Source organism: Grammomys surdaster, unplaced genomic scaffold (genome assembly GCF_004785775.1).
Source record: "Grammomys surdaster isolate TR1022 unplaced genomic scaffold, NIH_TR_1.0 166, whole genome shotgun sequence".
Classification (NCBI taxonomy): domain Eukaryota; kingdom Metazoa; phylum Chordata; class Mammalia; order Rodentia; family Muridae; genus Grammomys; species Grammomys surdaster.
The window spans coordinates 2611707-2630382 of record NW_021604614.1 but is presented as its reverse complement, the minus strand read 5'-3'; the positions used below and the strand labels follow the sequence as shown (position 1 = coordinate 2630382).

Genomic DNA, 18676 nt, shown 5'->3' with positions numbered 1-18676 from the left:
GCTTCTCAAAGGCACAGGTCATGAAGGAAGAAGGAATAACGGACCTCCCCGAAATGACATCTCCCTTCAATCAGCCTTTGGACAGTTCCCACCCCATATGGCGCCCACGGAAGGCTGAGTCTGTCCCACTACACAAGAAAAGTCCTCTGTAGTTTGAACACCCCACCCTGTGGCACTGACCCAGCAAGGCTGCCTCTGTGCCCCGCTACCTTGAAGGCATCCTCTATCCAGAAAGGCTCAGTATCCTTCCGGAGTCAAATGCTATTCATAATCCCCTTCTGCTCCCCCCATTCGGAGCCCGCAGAAAGCTGGGGAACCCGAGTAGGGTTGGAGAGGTTGTGACAGGCTTCTTACCCTGAAATGAGCAGAGCCAGCTCCCCATGAAGAAGCTTCAGGCACCGGCCACAGAGCGCGGCAGGCAGGGAGGCAGGCAGGCGCTAGCCTTGGTCCCCGCCTCCCGGATCAATACTGGACAGAACGGCAGGAGTATTGGGAGGCAGCCCTGCCCCCTGCCACACAGCCCAGAAAAGCTCATCTTGGCTTCCCCATCCTGACGCCATTAACAAGTTTAGGATGTGGTTAGGGGAAGGAGTGGAGGAGCCGGCCTTAAAAGAATCCTCTTGACCTTGGCTGACTGAAAGTAGCAAGGGCAACAGGAGGCCTGGTCCCCCCAATGCCTCAAACGACATCTCAGACTAGGCACTAAAGTGATGGGCAGGCAGTGGATGAGTTCGCCTAGACCTCAGTCCCAAGCAGAGTGAAGCAGGAGGATTGCCACAGGATCTAGGCCAGCCTGGATTACACAGGGGAACGATCTCAAAAACGAGAGGAGGGTCAGCAAGATGGCTCAAGGATCATTCAGAGGCACTTGTCGGTAAGATTGACAAGCTGAGCTCAATCCCTGGGACCTGCATGGTCGGGGGAGAGAACTCATTCTTACAAGCTGTCATCTGACCTCTACACACCTGCTGGGGCACATCTGCCCACACACGTACACATATGAAATAAATAACATAAAAATATATGTAAGAAAATAAACGTACATTTGAGGGGCTCAGATGCAGCTCACTGGCAGAGTGCTTGCCTAGAATTTCCCAGCGACAGGCTGGGGCGTGGCTCAGTTATAGAACAAACTATTGATATTCGAATGAGGCAAGGTGAATGCCCTGATGTGGTGGGGAGAAGCACAGCCAGGGAGAGCTCTTTAAGGCCTGCCCCAACAATAGAAGTATGACGGCTGCCTATGACCCATACTCCCTGCTTGACAACCCCAGATCCCAGCTGCCCAGCACATCTTCCAAGGGCCAAAAGAGACTTCTCAGGCATGGAACTGGGAGATTCCAGAAGCTGAGCAGATGGCTCAGTGGTAAAGTATTTGCCACGCATGCATGAGGACCCGAGTTGGAATCCCAGGAGCTATGTAAAGCTGGAGACATGGTCATGTAGTCTCAGAGCTTGGACAGTAACATGGGTGAGTGAGGCAGGAGAACCCCCTGGAAGCTCATGGGCCAGCTAAGCTGGTGCAAACAGGTAGATGGGAAGAGATCCAGTATCCTGTGAGTTCTAGGCCAGCTAGGACTACACAGTAAGATCCTATCTCCAAAAGAGAGAGACCTAAACAATACAGAAACTTCACGAACACCTGCAGTCCTCTGACCTCTGCATTACACAGTGCACACCCAGTACACGAACACACACACAAGATTAAAGAATACTCCAGAGAAAGGTTGCTGTACATAACCTGACAGAACCTCCCTTCCCTGTGCAGAACAGAGTGCGGTCCACACCTGGTGTGTACCTGGAGTCGTGAACCCTTTTCTCCTGTCCACAGCCCAAGATAGATGCTAACACTGACCTGGGTCCTCCCAGAGCATCCTCCAGGAGTGCTCCACCTTATCCACACTCCTCCACCTAGCTCCAAACCTGCCTACCTGTCAAACCACCTCTATTTGCTTGCATTCCAGGGAGACGAATGCCCCTGAAGTCTCCCTGGGACCCTGCTGCATCCTGTGTCATGCTTCTGGGTACCAATACAAGCCTTCCCTGCTACACATGGCATCTATCCAGGCTGTTTCCCGTGCCAGACCCTCTCTGCCCAAAGCTGACATCATGCCTTGGGAGGAAGCCACAGCCTAGCTTCCCAAGGCAGGCGCCAACTTGCACATGGACCTCTCAAATCGTCCTGGGTGTCCCCCAGAGTCCTCAGTGCTTTGTTTTATCGACTGATTGATATATTTGTTTTGGGACAGGGGCTCTTACGTCCCAGGCACTAGCCTCAAGGATAACCTTTACCTTTTAACCCTTTCCCTATTTCCCAGTGGCCGAGGTGACAGATATGCATCACACCTGGTTTATGTAAGTGCTGTGAATGGAACCCAGAGCTTTGTGCACGCTGGGTAAATACCCTGCCAACCAAGCTACATTTTCAGACAATGTCTGTTTACTTTTTGAGGCAGGCTCTCCCATATTTAGTCCAGGCTAACCCTGATCTCACAATCCCCCTGAGCGCCGGGATGACTTATGAGCCATCATGCCTGGCATCTCCACTTTGGAGAGTGGGTGGCCAGTCCCATGGGTGAGGGGGAACCAGAAGGGCCAGCAGGAACGGGGACAGTTTTTACTAAAACTCCTATTTAGCTTTATTCCCAAATCTCTTGGCATTGACACCCCAAAGCATGGTAGAGCCTTTGCCCAAAATCTCCTAGTGAGAACCTTGAGTGAGGCTCAGTAGTAGAACACCTGCCAACACACCTACATACACACACACACACACACACACACACACACACATCCTTGAGGGGCTAGAGTTGAGGCTCAGTGTCAGAGCACTGGTCTGGCATGTGTGACACTCTGGACTAAATCCCAGACACTTGGAATAAAAGAAACTGGGTCCTCACTTGATGAGGGCCAATAAAGAAAGAACCCAGAAGAGACAATGGGCCTTTCTCCTTGAAGGTCATGTTCTGGCCTAGGGCCAGGCTGGCTGGTACACTTCCCCAGCTAGTTCCACAGAGCCACCCCTGCTGGAGTAAGCCCAGCCTATTGGGAGCCTGTAGTTAAGCTTGTCTCTTGGTATTAAATTTCTTTTTTTTAATATTTACTTATTTTATGTGTATGGGTGTTTTATTCCGTGTAAGTGTGTGCACCACATATGTGCAGTGCCCGACTAGAAGAGGGCACTGGATCCTCAGGAACTGGATTTAGAGATGGTCATGATCCACCATGTAAGTGCTGGGAACCACGCTTGGGTCCTCTGCAAGAGCAGCAAGAAGTGTTCTGACCCAGTGAGCCATCTTTCCAGCTCCTGGAAATCCTGTCTTTGTTGCTGTGTGTATGTATGTAGTATGTATGATGTTGGTTGTGTGCATGCCTGGGAGACAGGAATATGGTGTATGTGGGGTGTGTCATAGTTCTTGAAAGACAACTTGTGGGAGTCATTTCTCTCTGTACCACGTGGGTCCAGGGATTGAGTTTCCTAGCCCAACAATGCAGTTTCCCAACACTCCCATTACTCAGCATCCTCAGACTCCTCCAAGGAAGTGACCTGACTCAGGACAGCGGCCCGTGGCCTCCCTATGGCAGGCAGAGAGCATGCACCCTGCGCCTGGATGACTGTACATTTCCTCACTGGCCTAGTCCTCCCCTCAGCCCTACGGTCATGCTCACAGTGGAGATAATATACCCTGTGGACCCCTAGGCCACACCCTATACAGCTCTTCCTGTGTTGGAGAGACACCCAAATCCCTGCCCTTCACCCCCTACTTCTGATTCCCCCCACATCAGCTGCCACTCCTTTCCACACAGATGTGTCTTTGTACATGAATACATTCATGTATGTGCAAGTACACATGTGCAGGCATGCAGAAGAGGCCAGAGGCCAGTCCCGAGCGTCATAGTTTCACATCTATTTCTGTGATAAGACATCCTGACGAATGCAACTTAAGGGAGAAAGGGTTTATTTTTAGCTCACCATTCCGGATCACAGTCCGTCATGGTAGAGAAGTCAAGGCAGACACCTAAACAGCTGCTCTCGTCAGGAGCACAGGCAAGAGCAGAGAGAGAGAGAGAAAGGAATGCTTGCCTGCTCGGTGGCCAGCTGGCTTTCTCTACTTTCATATATTTCACCGCCCCAAACCAGAGAACAGTGCTGTCCGCTTTCAGGCTGGGTCTTCCCAGGTCAATTAACAATCAAGACAAGCCAAATAGACAAGTTCACAGGCTAGCCCAACATAGACCATCCCTCATGAGACTCTCCTACCATGTCATTCTGGATTACATCAAGTTGACAATTAAAACTAACCACCATATTGGGTGTCTTGCTTTATCACTTTCCACCTCATTCTTTGAGACAGTCTCGCTGTTTGTCTGTCCATCTGTTTGAACTTAGAACTGACCGATTCAGCTAAGCCAGCTGTCTGTCTGTCTGTCTGTCTGTCTCTGTCTGTCTGTCTCTGCCTCCCTCCCTCCCTCCTTCTCTCCCTCTCCACACCCCCTCTCTCCCAGCTGGCCTCTTCTGGAATGCCTCCCATGGATATGAAGGCATCTGTTCTCTTACAGAAGAAACTGGGCTATACTGGACCAGCAAGCCTGCTGGGAATCGACCGCTGTCTTACCTCATATTGCAACTTCCTTGGCTGTTTACCTTCTTTGGCTCACACTTTCTGCAACACCAACCACCACCCCCACCATCATCACCACCCCCAACCCTACCCCTTAAACCCAGTTCATGCAGTTTAATCTCTACCAAAGATTCTGGTGTCTCCAAAACTCTGGGAGACCCGACTGAGATGGATGGAGTCCTATACTTCTTGGTGGAGTGTAACCTAAGCGGGACTGTGTGGAACTGCGCCTCTCCGAGTTACTCATCAGAGAGAAAAGGAAGGAACAATCAGAATCTCCATGGCAAAGACTACAGAAAGGCGAATCTCCAGCTGGGGGTGGGGGCTCTTACTTATAACCAACCCCAGCCCTGTAGGATGAGGCAGGAAGAACATGAGTTCGAGGCCAGCCTGAGCTATAAGACTGAGACCTTGTCTTAAAAACTAACCAAACTATTTCTAATTCTAGCACACTCTCTAGGACACTCAGTGTTTTGACAGAATCTGGAATCTCCCGGGAGACGGGCTTCTGGGCATGCCTGTGGAATTATCATAATTCGTGTATGGGATAGTGAAAGACCCATTTTAATGGTGGGTAGGACATCCGTGAGGAGGGAAACTCGGATGGTATGAACTAGAGACAGCTGTACAGGAGCATGCATGAGCCTCTCTGTTTCTCGGTGAGATTGGACCAATGGTTTCAAATTCCTGTTACCTAGACTTTCCCCACCATGATGGAGTTCTTGAACTGTGAACCAAAGCCCAGCCCCTCTCCCTCAAGTTGCTTCTGTCAGGGTATTTTATCACAGTGACAGCAAAAGAAACTAAGAGACCCCTTGTGGTTTAAAATTGCCCTGCTGGAGTTGAGGATTTGGTTCAGTTGGTAGAGCATTGGCCCGTCATGTACAAAACCCTGGGTCCCATTCCCAGCACCGCATTCACTGGGCATGATGGGCACACCGGTGCCCTTAGCACCTCAGAGGCAGCGGCAAGAGAATCACTGAATGTCTAAGGCTAGCCTGGGCTACGTAATAAGTTTCTGAGTGCTGAGACACAGCTACCTCTGAGTTATCCATACTCCTCTGTAAGTAACTCCAATAAATTCACTGGTTCATCACGTTGGACTCTGGTGGAATCTTTATTTTGCTCCATGGCTGGTATCCTATCTGAGTGGGATACATGTTTGTTCTTGTCTCCCCAGGAAAAGTCTCCATCCCTCTCTCGGCCTCACGTACCTTCTTTGGAGCCGCTGGCCGATGCCACCACAGATGATGCAGCAGACCCGATGGACGGCCTGCCCACCGGACTGGAGTGCTTCCCCCCTCTGCCAGGGGGTTTCAGGCCACTGGGCTTCTGCATGGTGGTGCCACTAGGAGGGCAGACAAAGGCAGATCACATCCTCTCTGCCATCCTTGGTCACCTGCGGGCAGAACACAAGAGGGCTGGAGTCAAGATGTTCTCATTAGCCCTTGCTGTCTCCTCTCGGAGAACCCGTTCGTCAGTGTTTGACCCTGATCTCATGACTGGAGACCCCATGTGAGGGCATGCCTGCATCCATGTAGAGAGGTCAACAGCCTTCCAGGCCACTGGTCCCTGCAACAATCTTCTCAAAAAAGGCTTCCTCAGTTTCCCTACTGTTAGTAAACCAAGGACTGCTCACATTCTAGAACCAGGTGCACCTCAGTTTGTATTCAGCAACTTAGTGCCAGAAGCCACATCATCACCAGCGGCCAAACGCGATGCACTGCCACTGTTGCCACAAGTCCCTCACAGTCTCCCTATGCGCATGCGTTATACCCCTGTATAGAGCCAGGGCCTTCCCTGCCTGCTCTTTTCTCCTCCACCCTCGCCCTGAGGCAGCCTTTGTCTACCCCACTAAATAAGTCTCTCAGGTGAAGTCATCACATGGTGTGACTCTGTGGCATCCATTGGCCCTCTGATCACTGCAAAAACCCTAATACCTGCCATTGTTGATGATTCCAAGAAACGTACTGTGTGAGAAACCTGCCTATCCACCATGCTGTACCTACTATGCACAGTACTGAACCTACTGTATAATACACTCCTTGTACAGATGTGGTCTGGCTATGCCCAAGTTTGCTGTAGAAGTAGCAGGCATCTTACAAGTAGAACAGTCACAGATCATAAAAGTTCAGAAACAGCTGAGTGTTCGGGTGACATCTATCATCACAGCATGTAGGAGGCTGAGGCAGGAGGATGAAGCTTTAGGCTAGCCTACATTCCATAGGGAGGGCCTGTCTTAGAAAAGAGGGCTGGAGAAATGGCTCAGTCAGCACAGTACTTGCCACAGAAGCATGAGGAGGGAAAGTCAATCCCCAGAGCTCATGGTTAAAAGTCAGGCATGAGGACTGTGGCGGTTTAAATAGGAATGGCCCCCATAACTCATATATTTGAATGCCTCGTCATCAGCGAGTGGCCCTATTTGAGAAGGATTAGAAGGATTAGGAGGTGTGGCCTTGTTAGAGAAAGTGTGTCACTGGGGTGAAGTGGAAAGTGGCTCTTCAGAGAGTCAGTTGTGTTGGATGGTGTTTTGCTGGGGCAAACACGTGAAGGAGTGTTCTCCTGAAGTGGACCCAGGTGAAAGACTAAGGCAGATCATGAAGGAATGTTTGGCTGAAGCAGACACAGGAGAGAGGATGTTCTGCTAAAGCAAGCACGTGAAAGGACACGTGATGAGAGACTCTTTGCTAACTACAAGCATGTATTGATTGGTCCACTTTACGTTGTGTACTTGAGCTCCATTTGTCAGGACTCCATAGAGAGAAACGGACCGAAAATCTTCTGGTGCTGTGCTGCAGTTTCTTGCTGCTCCCTCGGACTTGGGCCGATTGACAGAGTGGTGTCAGTTGAGACAGACACACGTGTTACGGCAAGACACATGCTGAGACAAGATCGTAGAAGAGACGTGATGTTTAGAGGGAGTGCCTGATAGACAGTAAAGGAGACCCAGCTACGCTTGGTTTTAGGACTCTCTGTGTAATGCTTACTGGTCTGGCATCTTTGCTGATCTTCACTTTGCTGAGAGAGGCACAGCTGAGAACTCTTCCTGGCATTCCTCTCTGGTCCCTCCTGCTGACTTGAGCCGAGGCTGAGGCCTGACTGTCTCTGCTAGGTAGTGTCACCGCTGCTAATCTACATTTGCTAACCTGACTCTACTCTGTAGACCTCTGATATATCCGTACAGTATTTGTGAGTGGATCAAACTGCTACTGCTGACCTGTGAATTCAACTGGCAATTTCCACACAACACAGAGCATTGCTCCAAAGAACCTTTCTAAACTGGTCCACGTCCCTGGTATCCTTTCTTTTCCACTACCTCTGGTGGGTGATGGGCTAAAAGAGAGGTTAAAAAGTTTAAGGACCATCATTAAAAATAAGGTTTAAAAAATTAAAGTTATACTGAAAGGTGAGCTTTGAGGTCTCAAAAGCCTATACCAGACTCCGCTGTCTGTCTGTGTCTGTCTGTCTGTCTGTCTGTCTGTCTGTCTCTCTCTCTCTGAACCAGGTGTGGCTCCCATCTCCTTCTCCAGCACCATGCCTGCCTGCCACCATGCCTCCCACCATGATGATAATGGACTAAATCTCTGAAACTGTAAGCCAGCCCCAGTTAAATGTTTACTTTTATAGGAGTCAGGGTGTCTCTTCACAGCAAGCGACCAAGACAATGACACACGCATTTAAGGCCAGTGCCAAGAAGGCAGAGACAGGTGGATTCCCTGGAGCTCCCTGGCCAGCCTACTTGGCCTACTAGGTGATCCTCAGGGCAGTGAAAAACCATCCACACATTGATGCATACATGTGTGTACACGCGCGCGCACACACACACACACACACACACACAGAGAGATGCAGGCATGTGCATACACACACATGTGAACAGAAGAAAGGAGAGAAAGTGAAGGATGGATGGAAGAGATTAGCAAAAAAGAAAGGGAAAGGAAGAAGGGAAGAAAGGAGAGAAGAGAGAGAAGAAAAGGAAAGGACAGAGGGCTGGTGAGATGGTTCAGAAGGTAAAGGAGTTTGCTGCCAAGCCTGAGGACCTGAGTTCAATCCCCGGGTCCCACATGGTAAGAGAGACCAACCCCAGCAAACAGCCCTCCACGTGTGCATACAGCACACACGTGCTCCCTCACAAAGATAATGAGTAATGCAGTTTTTAGAAATGACGCATACTTATAAAACCAGGAGCTGGAAAGATAAAATTAATTTCACAGATTCCATCCAAGTCACAGTATTGCAGCCATGACTGAACTGGCCCCAGGGCTGACTCTTCCCTACCTCCTAGCCTGGTAGCCCTGCCCTAAAACAACATTTCCAAGACCCTGACCTCTGGGGACAGCGCCTGCTTGCTTCAACTAACAAAGGAAAGCATGGAGCAGGCAGAAAGGAACCAAGCCAGCATTCAGCCAGTCCTGGCTACCCCAGCCAGGGGACTGGAGGGGACCGGAAAGGGGAGGGGGAGGGGAGAACAGTAGCAGGAAGAGGGGAGGAGGCAAAGGGCTGAGCTGGCCCTCTGTGACTCAGCTGGGCTCTGGGACAGAGAACTGGTTGGGGGTAGGGGGAGGACTTGGGAAAGCTGTGACATGGTGACACACTGGCCTCTGGCCACCAGGCAGCTGATGGCCGAGGCCATGACGTGAGAGCCTGAGGTCCAAACTCAGTCTCACTGCAAGACGCCTTAGGACATGAAGCCATGTGACAGTCCCAGGTGTTATCACCTGTACTGGGATACAGGTAGCAGCCACGGTCAGCAAGGAGTGACCCCAGCACAGAAGAGGCAGAGGAAGAGAGATTTCTAGTTCCAGGTTGGGCAAAATAGCCTAGCAGGTACAGACAATTGCCACCAACCCTGAGTTGGATCCCCAGGGTCCACGTGGTAGAAGGGCAGAACTGATACATACACAGGCTATAATGTAATAAAATGAAAGTAAAATAATAAACCAAGCTTGGAGTATAGCTGGGCTGGGAGAGGGCTTGCCTAGTATGAATGTGTGAAGCCCTGGGTTCGATCCCCTGCACTCCTAAACCAGGTTGTGCCCACCTGTGATCTCAAAAGTAGGGAGGCGGAGCAGGAGGATCAGAAGTTCAGGGTTATCCTCAGCTACATAGTGAGTCTGAGGTTAGCCTGGGCTATAAAACCAATTTTAATCCCAGTGCTTGGGAGGCAGGGACAGGTGGATCTCTGAGTTTAAGGCTAGCCTGAATTAGTTCAGGGCAGCCAGGGCTACATAGAAAAATTCTGCCTCAAAAAAAGAAAGAAGAAAAGAAAGAGAGAGAGAGAGAGAGAGAGAGAGAGAGGAAGGAAGGAAGGAAGGGAGAGAGAAAGAAAGAAAAAAGAGAAGAGACGAGAAAAAGAAAGAAAACTGGGGTCAAAGCATGGCTGCCTGGGGGGGGGGGTGCAGGTGCCTGAGTTGGGAAGCTTGTAACCCCAGGAGTATCCCAGATACTTGACAGAGGTCAGGAGGCCCATGTCACAACTCTCTGGTGACACTGTTCACACGAGCATTGTCTGGGAACTCGGGTCTAGTAGAAGCAACAGGCCCCTGTGTGCTGTCCTCACATGCCAGCTTACTGGAAAGAAACCCGAGCTCTGTCCCAGGGTTTCCATTTCAGCTGCCTGGGGGTGACCAGCCACAGGACAGTAGGGGACAGAGCCCAGGACTCTGACCCAGTGAGTCGGTAGTGGCCTGGAAGGGGAGCAGTGCCAAATAGAGCAAGAGAAAGCCCAACTTCTATGAGGTAATAAGGCCCCGGGGCCAGGAGGAGGGCATCAGGATGTAGGCACCCTGGCCCAGAACTCCAGCCAGTTGCTGGCCCTGGCTCATTCACTGGGCACTTCTGCCAGGAGATAGTCCCTCGATAAGGGTGCTAACTACTACTTCTTAAATTTTTGTTTTGTTTTGTTTTTCGAGACAGGGTTTCTCTGTGTAGCCCTGGCTGTCCTGGAACTCACTCTGTAGACCAGGCTACCCTCGAACTCTCGAACTCAGAAATCCGCCTGCCTCTGCCTCCCGAGTGCTGGGATTAAAGGCGTGCGCCACCACCGCCCGGCTGCTAACTACTACTGACACTAGACATTTCCAGCCTCTTCTTTAAAAAAAAAGAAAAAACATTATGGGGGAGGGGTACATGAATGCCCCATGCATGAAGGGTGCCAAGTGGCGGGGAGGGTCATTTGGTCATTTCTCTCCTTCCACAATCAGTCTCCAGGGGTTGGACTCAGGTCATTGGGCTTGGCAGCAAGCCCCTTACCTGCTGAGCCAGCCTGAGCCCCTTCTTTTCCATATCTGATATATAGCCCAAGTTAGTCTCTAGCTTTCTATCCCCCTGCCTCTTTCTCCCCAGTGCCGAGATTAAGGGCTCAGGACACCATTCTAACTGCATTTGGCTGAGGGTCAGGGAACACGGGCAGCTTGCTATGGGTCACCGAGAGGCCACTCGAGTCCATGACCTCCCAGGCGAAGACCAGCCAAGAGTGAGTCTGGGATGGTAGGTCCCTCCCTGTGAGTCTTGCCAACTTCCAGGCAAAAACCAAAGTCCAAGCTTTAAACCAGCTGTGCCTCAGGCCTGGGAGAACGGGAGAGATGGAGTCCATCTGCCTGGATGCCTGGATCCCTGTCCCCACCCTCCTCCCCTCTCTCTTCCCTGGTCACCAGGGTCAGCAGGATGCCGGGAACAGCCAGGCCCAACCCTTGCACAGCTGTGTGACCTCTACCAAGTGTGAAAAGAACAGGGATAAGGAACCTGGTTGAGGTCTTCCGACTCTTAGATAGTGTCAAGAGGCCTGAGCACCGTGTGGAGAGGGACAGCGGCAGAGAGCAGCGTAAGGCTCTGGGAGAGCCTCCAAGCCAAGGTGGAGCAGCAGCTAGACTCTATGGAGACACGACTTCGGGGTAGGGAATGGATGAAGCTGGGAAGACCAAGCTGCTCACACAGCTGAGCAAGAAAGTCAGACCAGCAGCAAACAGCCCCCCAGTCAACCGCCAGCTTTGGTGTTTATTTTGGTTGCTTGCTTGCTTTTTGTTTTGTGAGACAGGGTCTCTTTAGGTAGCTCTGGCTCTCCTGAAACTCATGTAGATCAGGCTGGCCTCCAACTGACAAAAAAAATCTGCCTACCCAATGCTAGGATAAAAGGCATGTACCACCACCCCTGGTAGGGGGGTTGTTTTTGTTGATTTATTTTTATTCTATGTGAATGGGTGTTTTGCCAGCACGTAGGTCTGTGTGAGGGTGTCAGATCCTCTGGAACTGAGTTAAAGACAGTTGTAACCTACTATGTAGTTGCTGGGAATTGAACCCAGGTCCTCTGGAAAAACAGCCAGTGCTCTTAACCACTGAACCATCTCTCCAGTGTGCTTTTTTCTTTCTTTCTTTCTTTTTTCTTTTTTTGAGACACTGTTTCACATAGCCCAGAGTAAGTTAAACTCAGGTTACCAGTTTGCATAACAAATGCATTTACTCTTGGAACCATCTCACCAGCTGGCCAGGTAGTTAAAAACAAACAAAACAAGCCAGGCATGATGGCACACACCTTTAGTCCCAGCATTCTTTGATGTGACCGTTTGAAATCCTGATCCTTCCTGGCTCTGCCTCCTGAGTGCTGGGATTATGGCCATGGGGTTCCACGTGGGCTTTTGTATGTAAGATTATAGGTCAGTATAAAGACTTTTCTTTACTTGCAAACAAGGCTCTGCTATGTAGCCCACCTTGGCTTTGAACTGTACATTCCCCTGGCTCAGACTCTCCAGTGCTGCAATGGCAGGAATATAATAAAACATACAGCTAAACAGTTTTGGTCTAGGTTTTTTGTTTTGTTTTTAAGACAGGGTTTCTCTGTGTAGCCCTGGCTATCCTGGAACTTGCTCTACAGATCAGGCTGGCCTCGACTTGAACTCAGAGATCTACCTGCCTCTGCCTCTTGCGTGCTGGGACTAAATGTGTGTGCCATCATGCCTGGCTTTTTTGTTTTGTTTTGAACTACCTGGCAGGCCAGTAAGATGGTTCAGAGAGTAAGTGCTTTTGTTGTGCACACCTGACAACCTGAGTTCAAGTCCCAGAACCGGTGCAAAGGTGGAAGGAGAGAACCAATTCCACAGAGCAATTCTCTGACCTCAAAAAACGCATTATGGTATATATATATATATACACACACACACAGACACACATGGGAGTACACACAGACACACACATTATGCATGATCACACACACTGTAATAATAATTTGTTGTGTTTTTTTTTTTTAGTTAAAATTAAGCTGGAGAGATGGCTCAGCAGTTAAGAGAACTAGCTGCTCTTCCAGAGAACTCAGGTTCAAATCCCAGCACCCACATGGCAGCTCAGAGAAGTCTGCAACTCCAGTTCCACGACTTCTGACATCCCCACACAGACATATGTGCAGCCAAAATACCAACAGACATAAAATAAAGATACATTTTTAAAAAAAGAGCATGGACAGTTCTCAAAAAAAAAACCCCAAAATAATAACAAATAACTTTTAAAACTTATATCAGATTCATTTATTTCATGTAAGAATTTTACCTGCATGTATGTGTGTATGTATGTACGTATGTGTATTGCATGTATGTCTAGTACCCATAGAAGTCAGAAGAGGGTATTGGATCCCATGAGTGTAGAACTGGAGTAATGGGTGGTTGTGAACCATCATGTTAGTGCTGGGAACCGAACTTGGGTCCTCAGCAAGAGCTTCAAATTCTCTAACTGCTGATCTAACTCTTATGGCCCAATAAATTTAATAATATTTAAAAAAATAGGTGGAAAGAGATTCCTAAAGGTCTACTTCTGGTTTCCATAGGCACACACATTCACACATCAGCATAAACATGTACATATCACACACTGGTACACACACAGACAAAACGATTCTTTCTAAAATATCTGTCTATATCTAACTGGGATTACAGTTACAGACTAAATGACTAAATCACAGATAATTCCGTGGGTTCTGGATTTGGTACCATCAGACCGCCCAGCTGTGAACAAGCAACCTGTGCCCTGTGGATCTATGTCCTCTATGTCTCCCACAAGGCTCTGGCTTCCCCTGAGGGCAGGGGAGGTCACCGTGTGGGACAATGGTACTGCACAGAGCGAGGACCGTCTTCTCTGCCTCACTTGCCTGCAGCAAGCTTCTGTGTCAACATCCCGGATCCTCTCCCATGCTGGCAATGTCCTGAGCAGGCGAGGGACAGGAAGGAAGAGACAACGGATGATGGGGTCTGGCCCTGGAATAGCATGAGAGAGTTCAGCCAGACAAAGGGAGGACTAAGATAGGGCAGCCAGGAGAAAGAAGAACTTGCCAGCAAGGCAGGTCAAGGGTACCGCCCACACATCTGAAACTAAAACCCAGTGATACTGAAGTGGGTGGGAAGAATGGAAGAGACACACAAAGTGCAGTGGCTCAGACGTCACCAGGAAGACATCCGAATCGGCACTATCTACCAATGCTCCCGAAAAGGCAGCCTCACTCTGGCTACCAATGGAGGCTGTGTGCCAAGCACCCACCACACGCATGTACTGTTTTACTCATGCCCAGGTTTTCTGCAAAGTGGTACCCGGATGCCCTTGAATGCCTTCTCCCACTTCTCAGGGAGAGCAGAGGGGCGGGATCGAGCTTTTGCAAATAGTATTCCCAGTCTGTGTCTCAGGACCTAGGACAGCACCAGCCAAGTGGCTCAAAATTGCTCCATTAAAGGGCCCTGAAATCTCGGGGTAGGAGGAGATGGTAGAGTCCTTGCTTAACCTACACATAGTCCTGGGTTCTATCTCCAGGACCACACAGGCTCGGCCTCACACACAGGTAAATGCCTGCAACTGGTAGGTGAATCAAGAGCTCAAGTTCATCCTGCATTACACAGAGAGGCTGAGGGCGACCTGAGTGAGGTGAGACCTTGTTTCAAAACAAAACAAAATAAAAAACCAAACCCAAAACCAAACAAAGGAACTGGAGAGATGTCTCAGTGGTTAAGAGCACTGTCTGCTCGTCCAGAAGACCTGGGCTAGATTCTCAGGGTAAACACGGTGGCTCACAACTGTCAACTCCACTTTCAGGGAATCTGACGCTCTCTTCTCGCCTCCATGGGTACTTCACAGATCTAGTGCACAGGCATGCACGCAGGCACAACACCCGCACACGTAAGAGAGAAAAAAAAACATATTACGGGGTGGAGAGCTGGCTCAGAGGTTAAGAGCACTGACTGCTCTTCCAGAGGATCCGAATTCAATTCCCAGCACCCACATGCCAGTTGACAACTGTCTGCAATCCAGCTGCAAGTGATCTGACACCCTCACACAGACACACATGCAGGCAAAACACCGATGCACATGAAGTAAAAATAAATAAATCACTTTTTTGGAAAAAGAAAAAGATAAAAAGTAAATGACCCTCAGCTGGGCTGGAGGTGTGCTTCAGTGGTAGAGCACCCATCTCAAATCCCCCCGAGAGAGGCTGGGGGCACGGAACAGTGGTCGGTGCCTACCTAGAATCCTCTAGTGCAAGAAGTGTGGGTCAGCTGCAGAACACCTGCCTAACTCTGTGGGACCCTAGGGAGGAGACGAGGGTGAGGCAGGAGAGAGAGCGCACACCCTGTATTTATGTCTTGTTCATGATGCCTCCTGGCCTCTTCTGCATCCTGCTCAGAAGACAGCAGTTCATTAACCTTTCTAGGCACTTCTGAAGGCATCAATTACAGTCTGTGTTCCACTGTGAGGATCAGGCAGGAGGGATCAAGGGAGGGAGGCTCTGGGGCCCCGGAAAACACAGGGTGCTGGAACTAGACTCACCCACCCCCAGTCGCCAGATCTTAGGAGAAGAGGGTCTTCCCTCAACCTGGCCCAGGACAGAGAGTTTACATAGACGGTCACATCCTTAAGTTTCTTGAGGCTAAGCTACACTGCTGAGGACAGGAGCACCATACAGTACCAGTATGGTAACGTGTCCATGGCTCTGCCTCCCCTATAAGACCACCAGCTCCTATATATAGCCACACCCCAGTTGTTTAGGCACACTCACGCACGCATGCATGCACGAGCATGTGCACAGAACTTCAGGCACCCAAAACTTGCCTGACAGATTATACCAGCTGTTCCCAGCCCCAGTCAACCACCAACTAAGCAGATGGGGGTAGCCCCCTCACTTGGTCTCTCTGGCAACCCAGGATTAAGGGGGATGCCACCAGGAGGGGGTCTATGAACAGGAGCTGAAACCAGCTTTTATAACAGTCACACTGGACCAGGCTACACTCATGAGTCAAGGAGAGACGGGACGGAGGCAAGACGGGTAGAGAAAATGAAACCAGCATCCAGAAAGAAACAGAAGGGGTGGCGGCCAGCCAGCTTCCTGGTCCAGGTGGCCTGGGCTCCCTGCAACTCTTCGGTGACTAAGTCTTATTTCTACCTACTCTGAAACATCCTTTTGGAGCCAGCAAGACGGTGAGATGGCTCAGAGGGAAAACTATTGGCCACCAAGCCTAATGAACTCAATTCAATCCCTGGTATCCACATAGGCCAAAGAGAAACAATTCCCAAAAGTTGTTCCATGACCTTCACAGGCATGCACGCATGTGCACACGTGTGCGTGCTCACACACACACGCACGCACGCACGCACCATAAATTCGTTTAAGAAAATAAATAAATGTACCTAAAGCCTCCCTTTACTTAGACTTTGATTCCCCAGGACAAAGAAGAGCAGGCACAGTGGGGCTAGAGATGGTTCCCTTAGTGAACTGCTTGCCGTACATTAGGCTAGGGGTTAGCTCTGCCTTCCTCAGTCCCTGTGCATTTCATTCCGTGTGGGTGTGGATGGGTGTGTATACACTTGGGCGCATATGGACATCAGAGGACAACTTACCGGGATCCATTTTCTGTTTCTGACATATGGATACCAGGTATTAAAGTCAGATGACCAGACTTGGTGGCAAGCCCCTTTACCCACTAAGCCATCTTGCTGGCCCTTCACCTTATTTTTTGAGACAGGGTATCTCACTTAATCTAGACCTCACTGACTCAATGAGGCCAGCTTACTATCAAGCCCCAGGGCTCCTCCTGTCTCCTGTCTCTCTAGCATTGCAATTACAGGCACACGCTGCCTTTTGACGTGGGTGATGGGGATCGAACTCCAGTCTTCATGTTTTTCTAATTCAGTGTCCCTTCCATGACAGCTGGGTTCAACAGAAGATGTCCGCTACTTACAGCTTATAAAGAGAACTAAGAAGACCTTAGTGAAACCATACAAAGTCTGGTCAGCTGATGGGGGGGAGAGAAGGGGGAGGGGGAGGGAGGGAGAGGAGAGGGAGAAAGGGGGAAGAGAGGGAGGGAGAAAGAGAGGAGAGAAGAAGGGAGAGGGAGAGAGAGGGAGAAGAAGAGGGGGGGAGGGAGAAAGAGAGGTAGAGAGGGAGGGAAGGGAGAAGGAGAGGGAAAGAGAGGGAGAAAGGGAAAAGAAGAATGAGAGGGAGGGGGAATGAGAGCAAGAGGGAGAGAGGGAGGGAAAGAGGGGGAGAAGAGAGAGTAGCCAGTCCCATGGAATGCAAGTCCTGGGCAATTGTGTGGGCTCCAAAGGCCAGACAGTGTTTAGACTTTGTACTGAGGTGTCGGCAGAGAGTATGACTGTAATTATGCTTTAGAGAAACAGACCTTGACTTTGCAAAAGATGGCGTGACCCTTAGGCACACAGTAAGTACTCAACCAATGCATGGACAAAGCACACAGTGGTGCCTACTTGTCATCCCAGAACTCAGAGGCAGAGGCAGGAAGATCAGCCTGGTCTACAGAGTGACTCTGAGGCCAGCCTGGGCTACAGAATAACTTTGAGACCAGCCTGGGCTACAATGAGACCTTGTCTAAAAACCAAAAGCAGACAAAGTGCTGTGGTTTGTTGGGTGCAGTGCCTGCCTAATATGTCTGAATCCCAAGTCTATCCCCAACACCACATAAACCTGGAGGGGTAGCACATACCTGTCAGCCTAGTATTGGGAAATGTGGGCTGGAAGAGCAGAAGTTCAAGGCCAGGGCTGTGTTAGTTTAAGGCAAGGCTAAGTAAGATACTGGAGACCCTGTCTCCAATTAATAAAGTAAGGGCTGGAGAGAGAGCTCAGGGACTGGGACCCAGGTTTATTCCCAGGCAGCTCACAACGGTCTGTAGCTCTAACTCCAGGGGATCTCATACCCTCTCCTGGCCCTCCATATCTGCACCCACACGCTCATGGCAGACAGCCCCACAGACACACACAAAGACAAAAATAAATCTTAAAAATAATATAAAAAAACAACAAATGAATAAATTTATTTATAAAGTCAACCACTGGACATGGTGGGCGTATGTTGTTAGTCCCAACACTAAACAAGCACATATCTGAGTTCAAGGCTAGCCTGGGCTACACAGTAAGTTCCAAGCCAGCTAGGGTTACATAGTGAGACCCTGTCCCAAAAGGGGGTGGGAGGAGTTAGAACCAAACATTCCTGGCCCAGAGTAAGCACCTAATATGTATTTTTTTAAAAACCTGGGTAAAGACATAAATTCTCCCAAGAGCTACTGGGTGACAAGTGCAGACAGAGTCGCCCCTCTGGGCAGAGCAGCAGAGGTGGAGAAGGCGGAGTAAACAGAGCAACTAGGCAGTTACTGACCAGAGAGCGACTGGAAATCACACTGAGCGTGTCTTCCAGGTGGGAAGACTTAGGAAGAAGAGAACAACGGCTTTGCCATCAATGAAGGAAAGCAGGAAGGAGGAAGGGAGATAGAAAAGATCAGGCCCTGGGGTGGGGCTAAGAGGCTAGGCTGTATGAAGGTAAAGGGCAGCCAGAGCAAGAAAGGCATAAGTCTCCTGCCCCAGGCTGAGAACCACTTCCTGTAGGAAAAAAAAAAAACCAACTGGGAACGTAGCGTGATAGAAGAGCAGTTGTCTAGTAGTCTAGAATACCCCAGGGGCGTGGCTCAGGGTAGATCATTTGCCTAGAATCCCCCAGTGAGGGGCTGGGGGCGTGGCTCAATGGTAGCGCCCCTGCCTAGAATCCCCCAGTGAGGGGCTGGGGGCGTGGCTCAGTGGG

At 50.0% G+C, this 18676-nt stretch overlaps 1 protein-coding gene across 1 annotated transcript in view; it reads right to left on the bottom strand.

Moving 5' to 3' along the window:
• Positions 1-18676, bottom strand: part of Clip2 (CAP-Gly domain containing linker protein 2) — a 57716-nt gene that overhangs the window by 36903 nt on the left and 2137 nt on the right. The window contains exon 2 of the mRNA XM_028765943.1: positions 5834-6018. Coding sequence (XP_028621776.1) covers positions 5834-5957 — 124 coding nt within the window. The 5' untranslated portion in view covers positions 5958-6018. The remainder of the gene's footprint in view (positions 1-5833; positions 6019-18676) is intronic.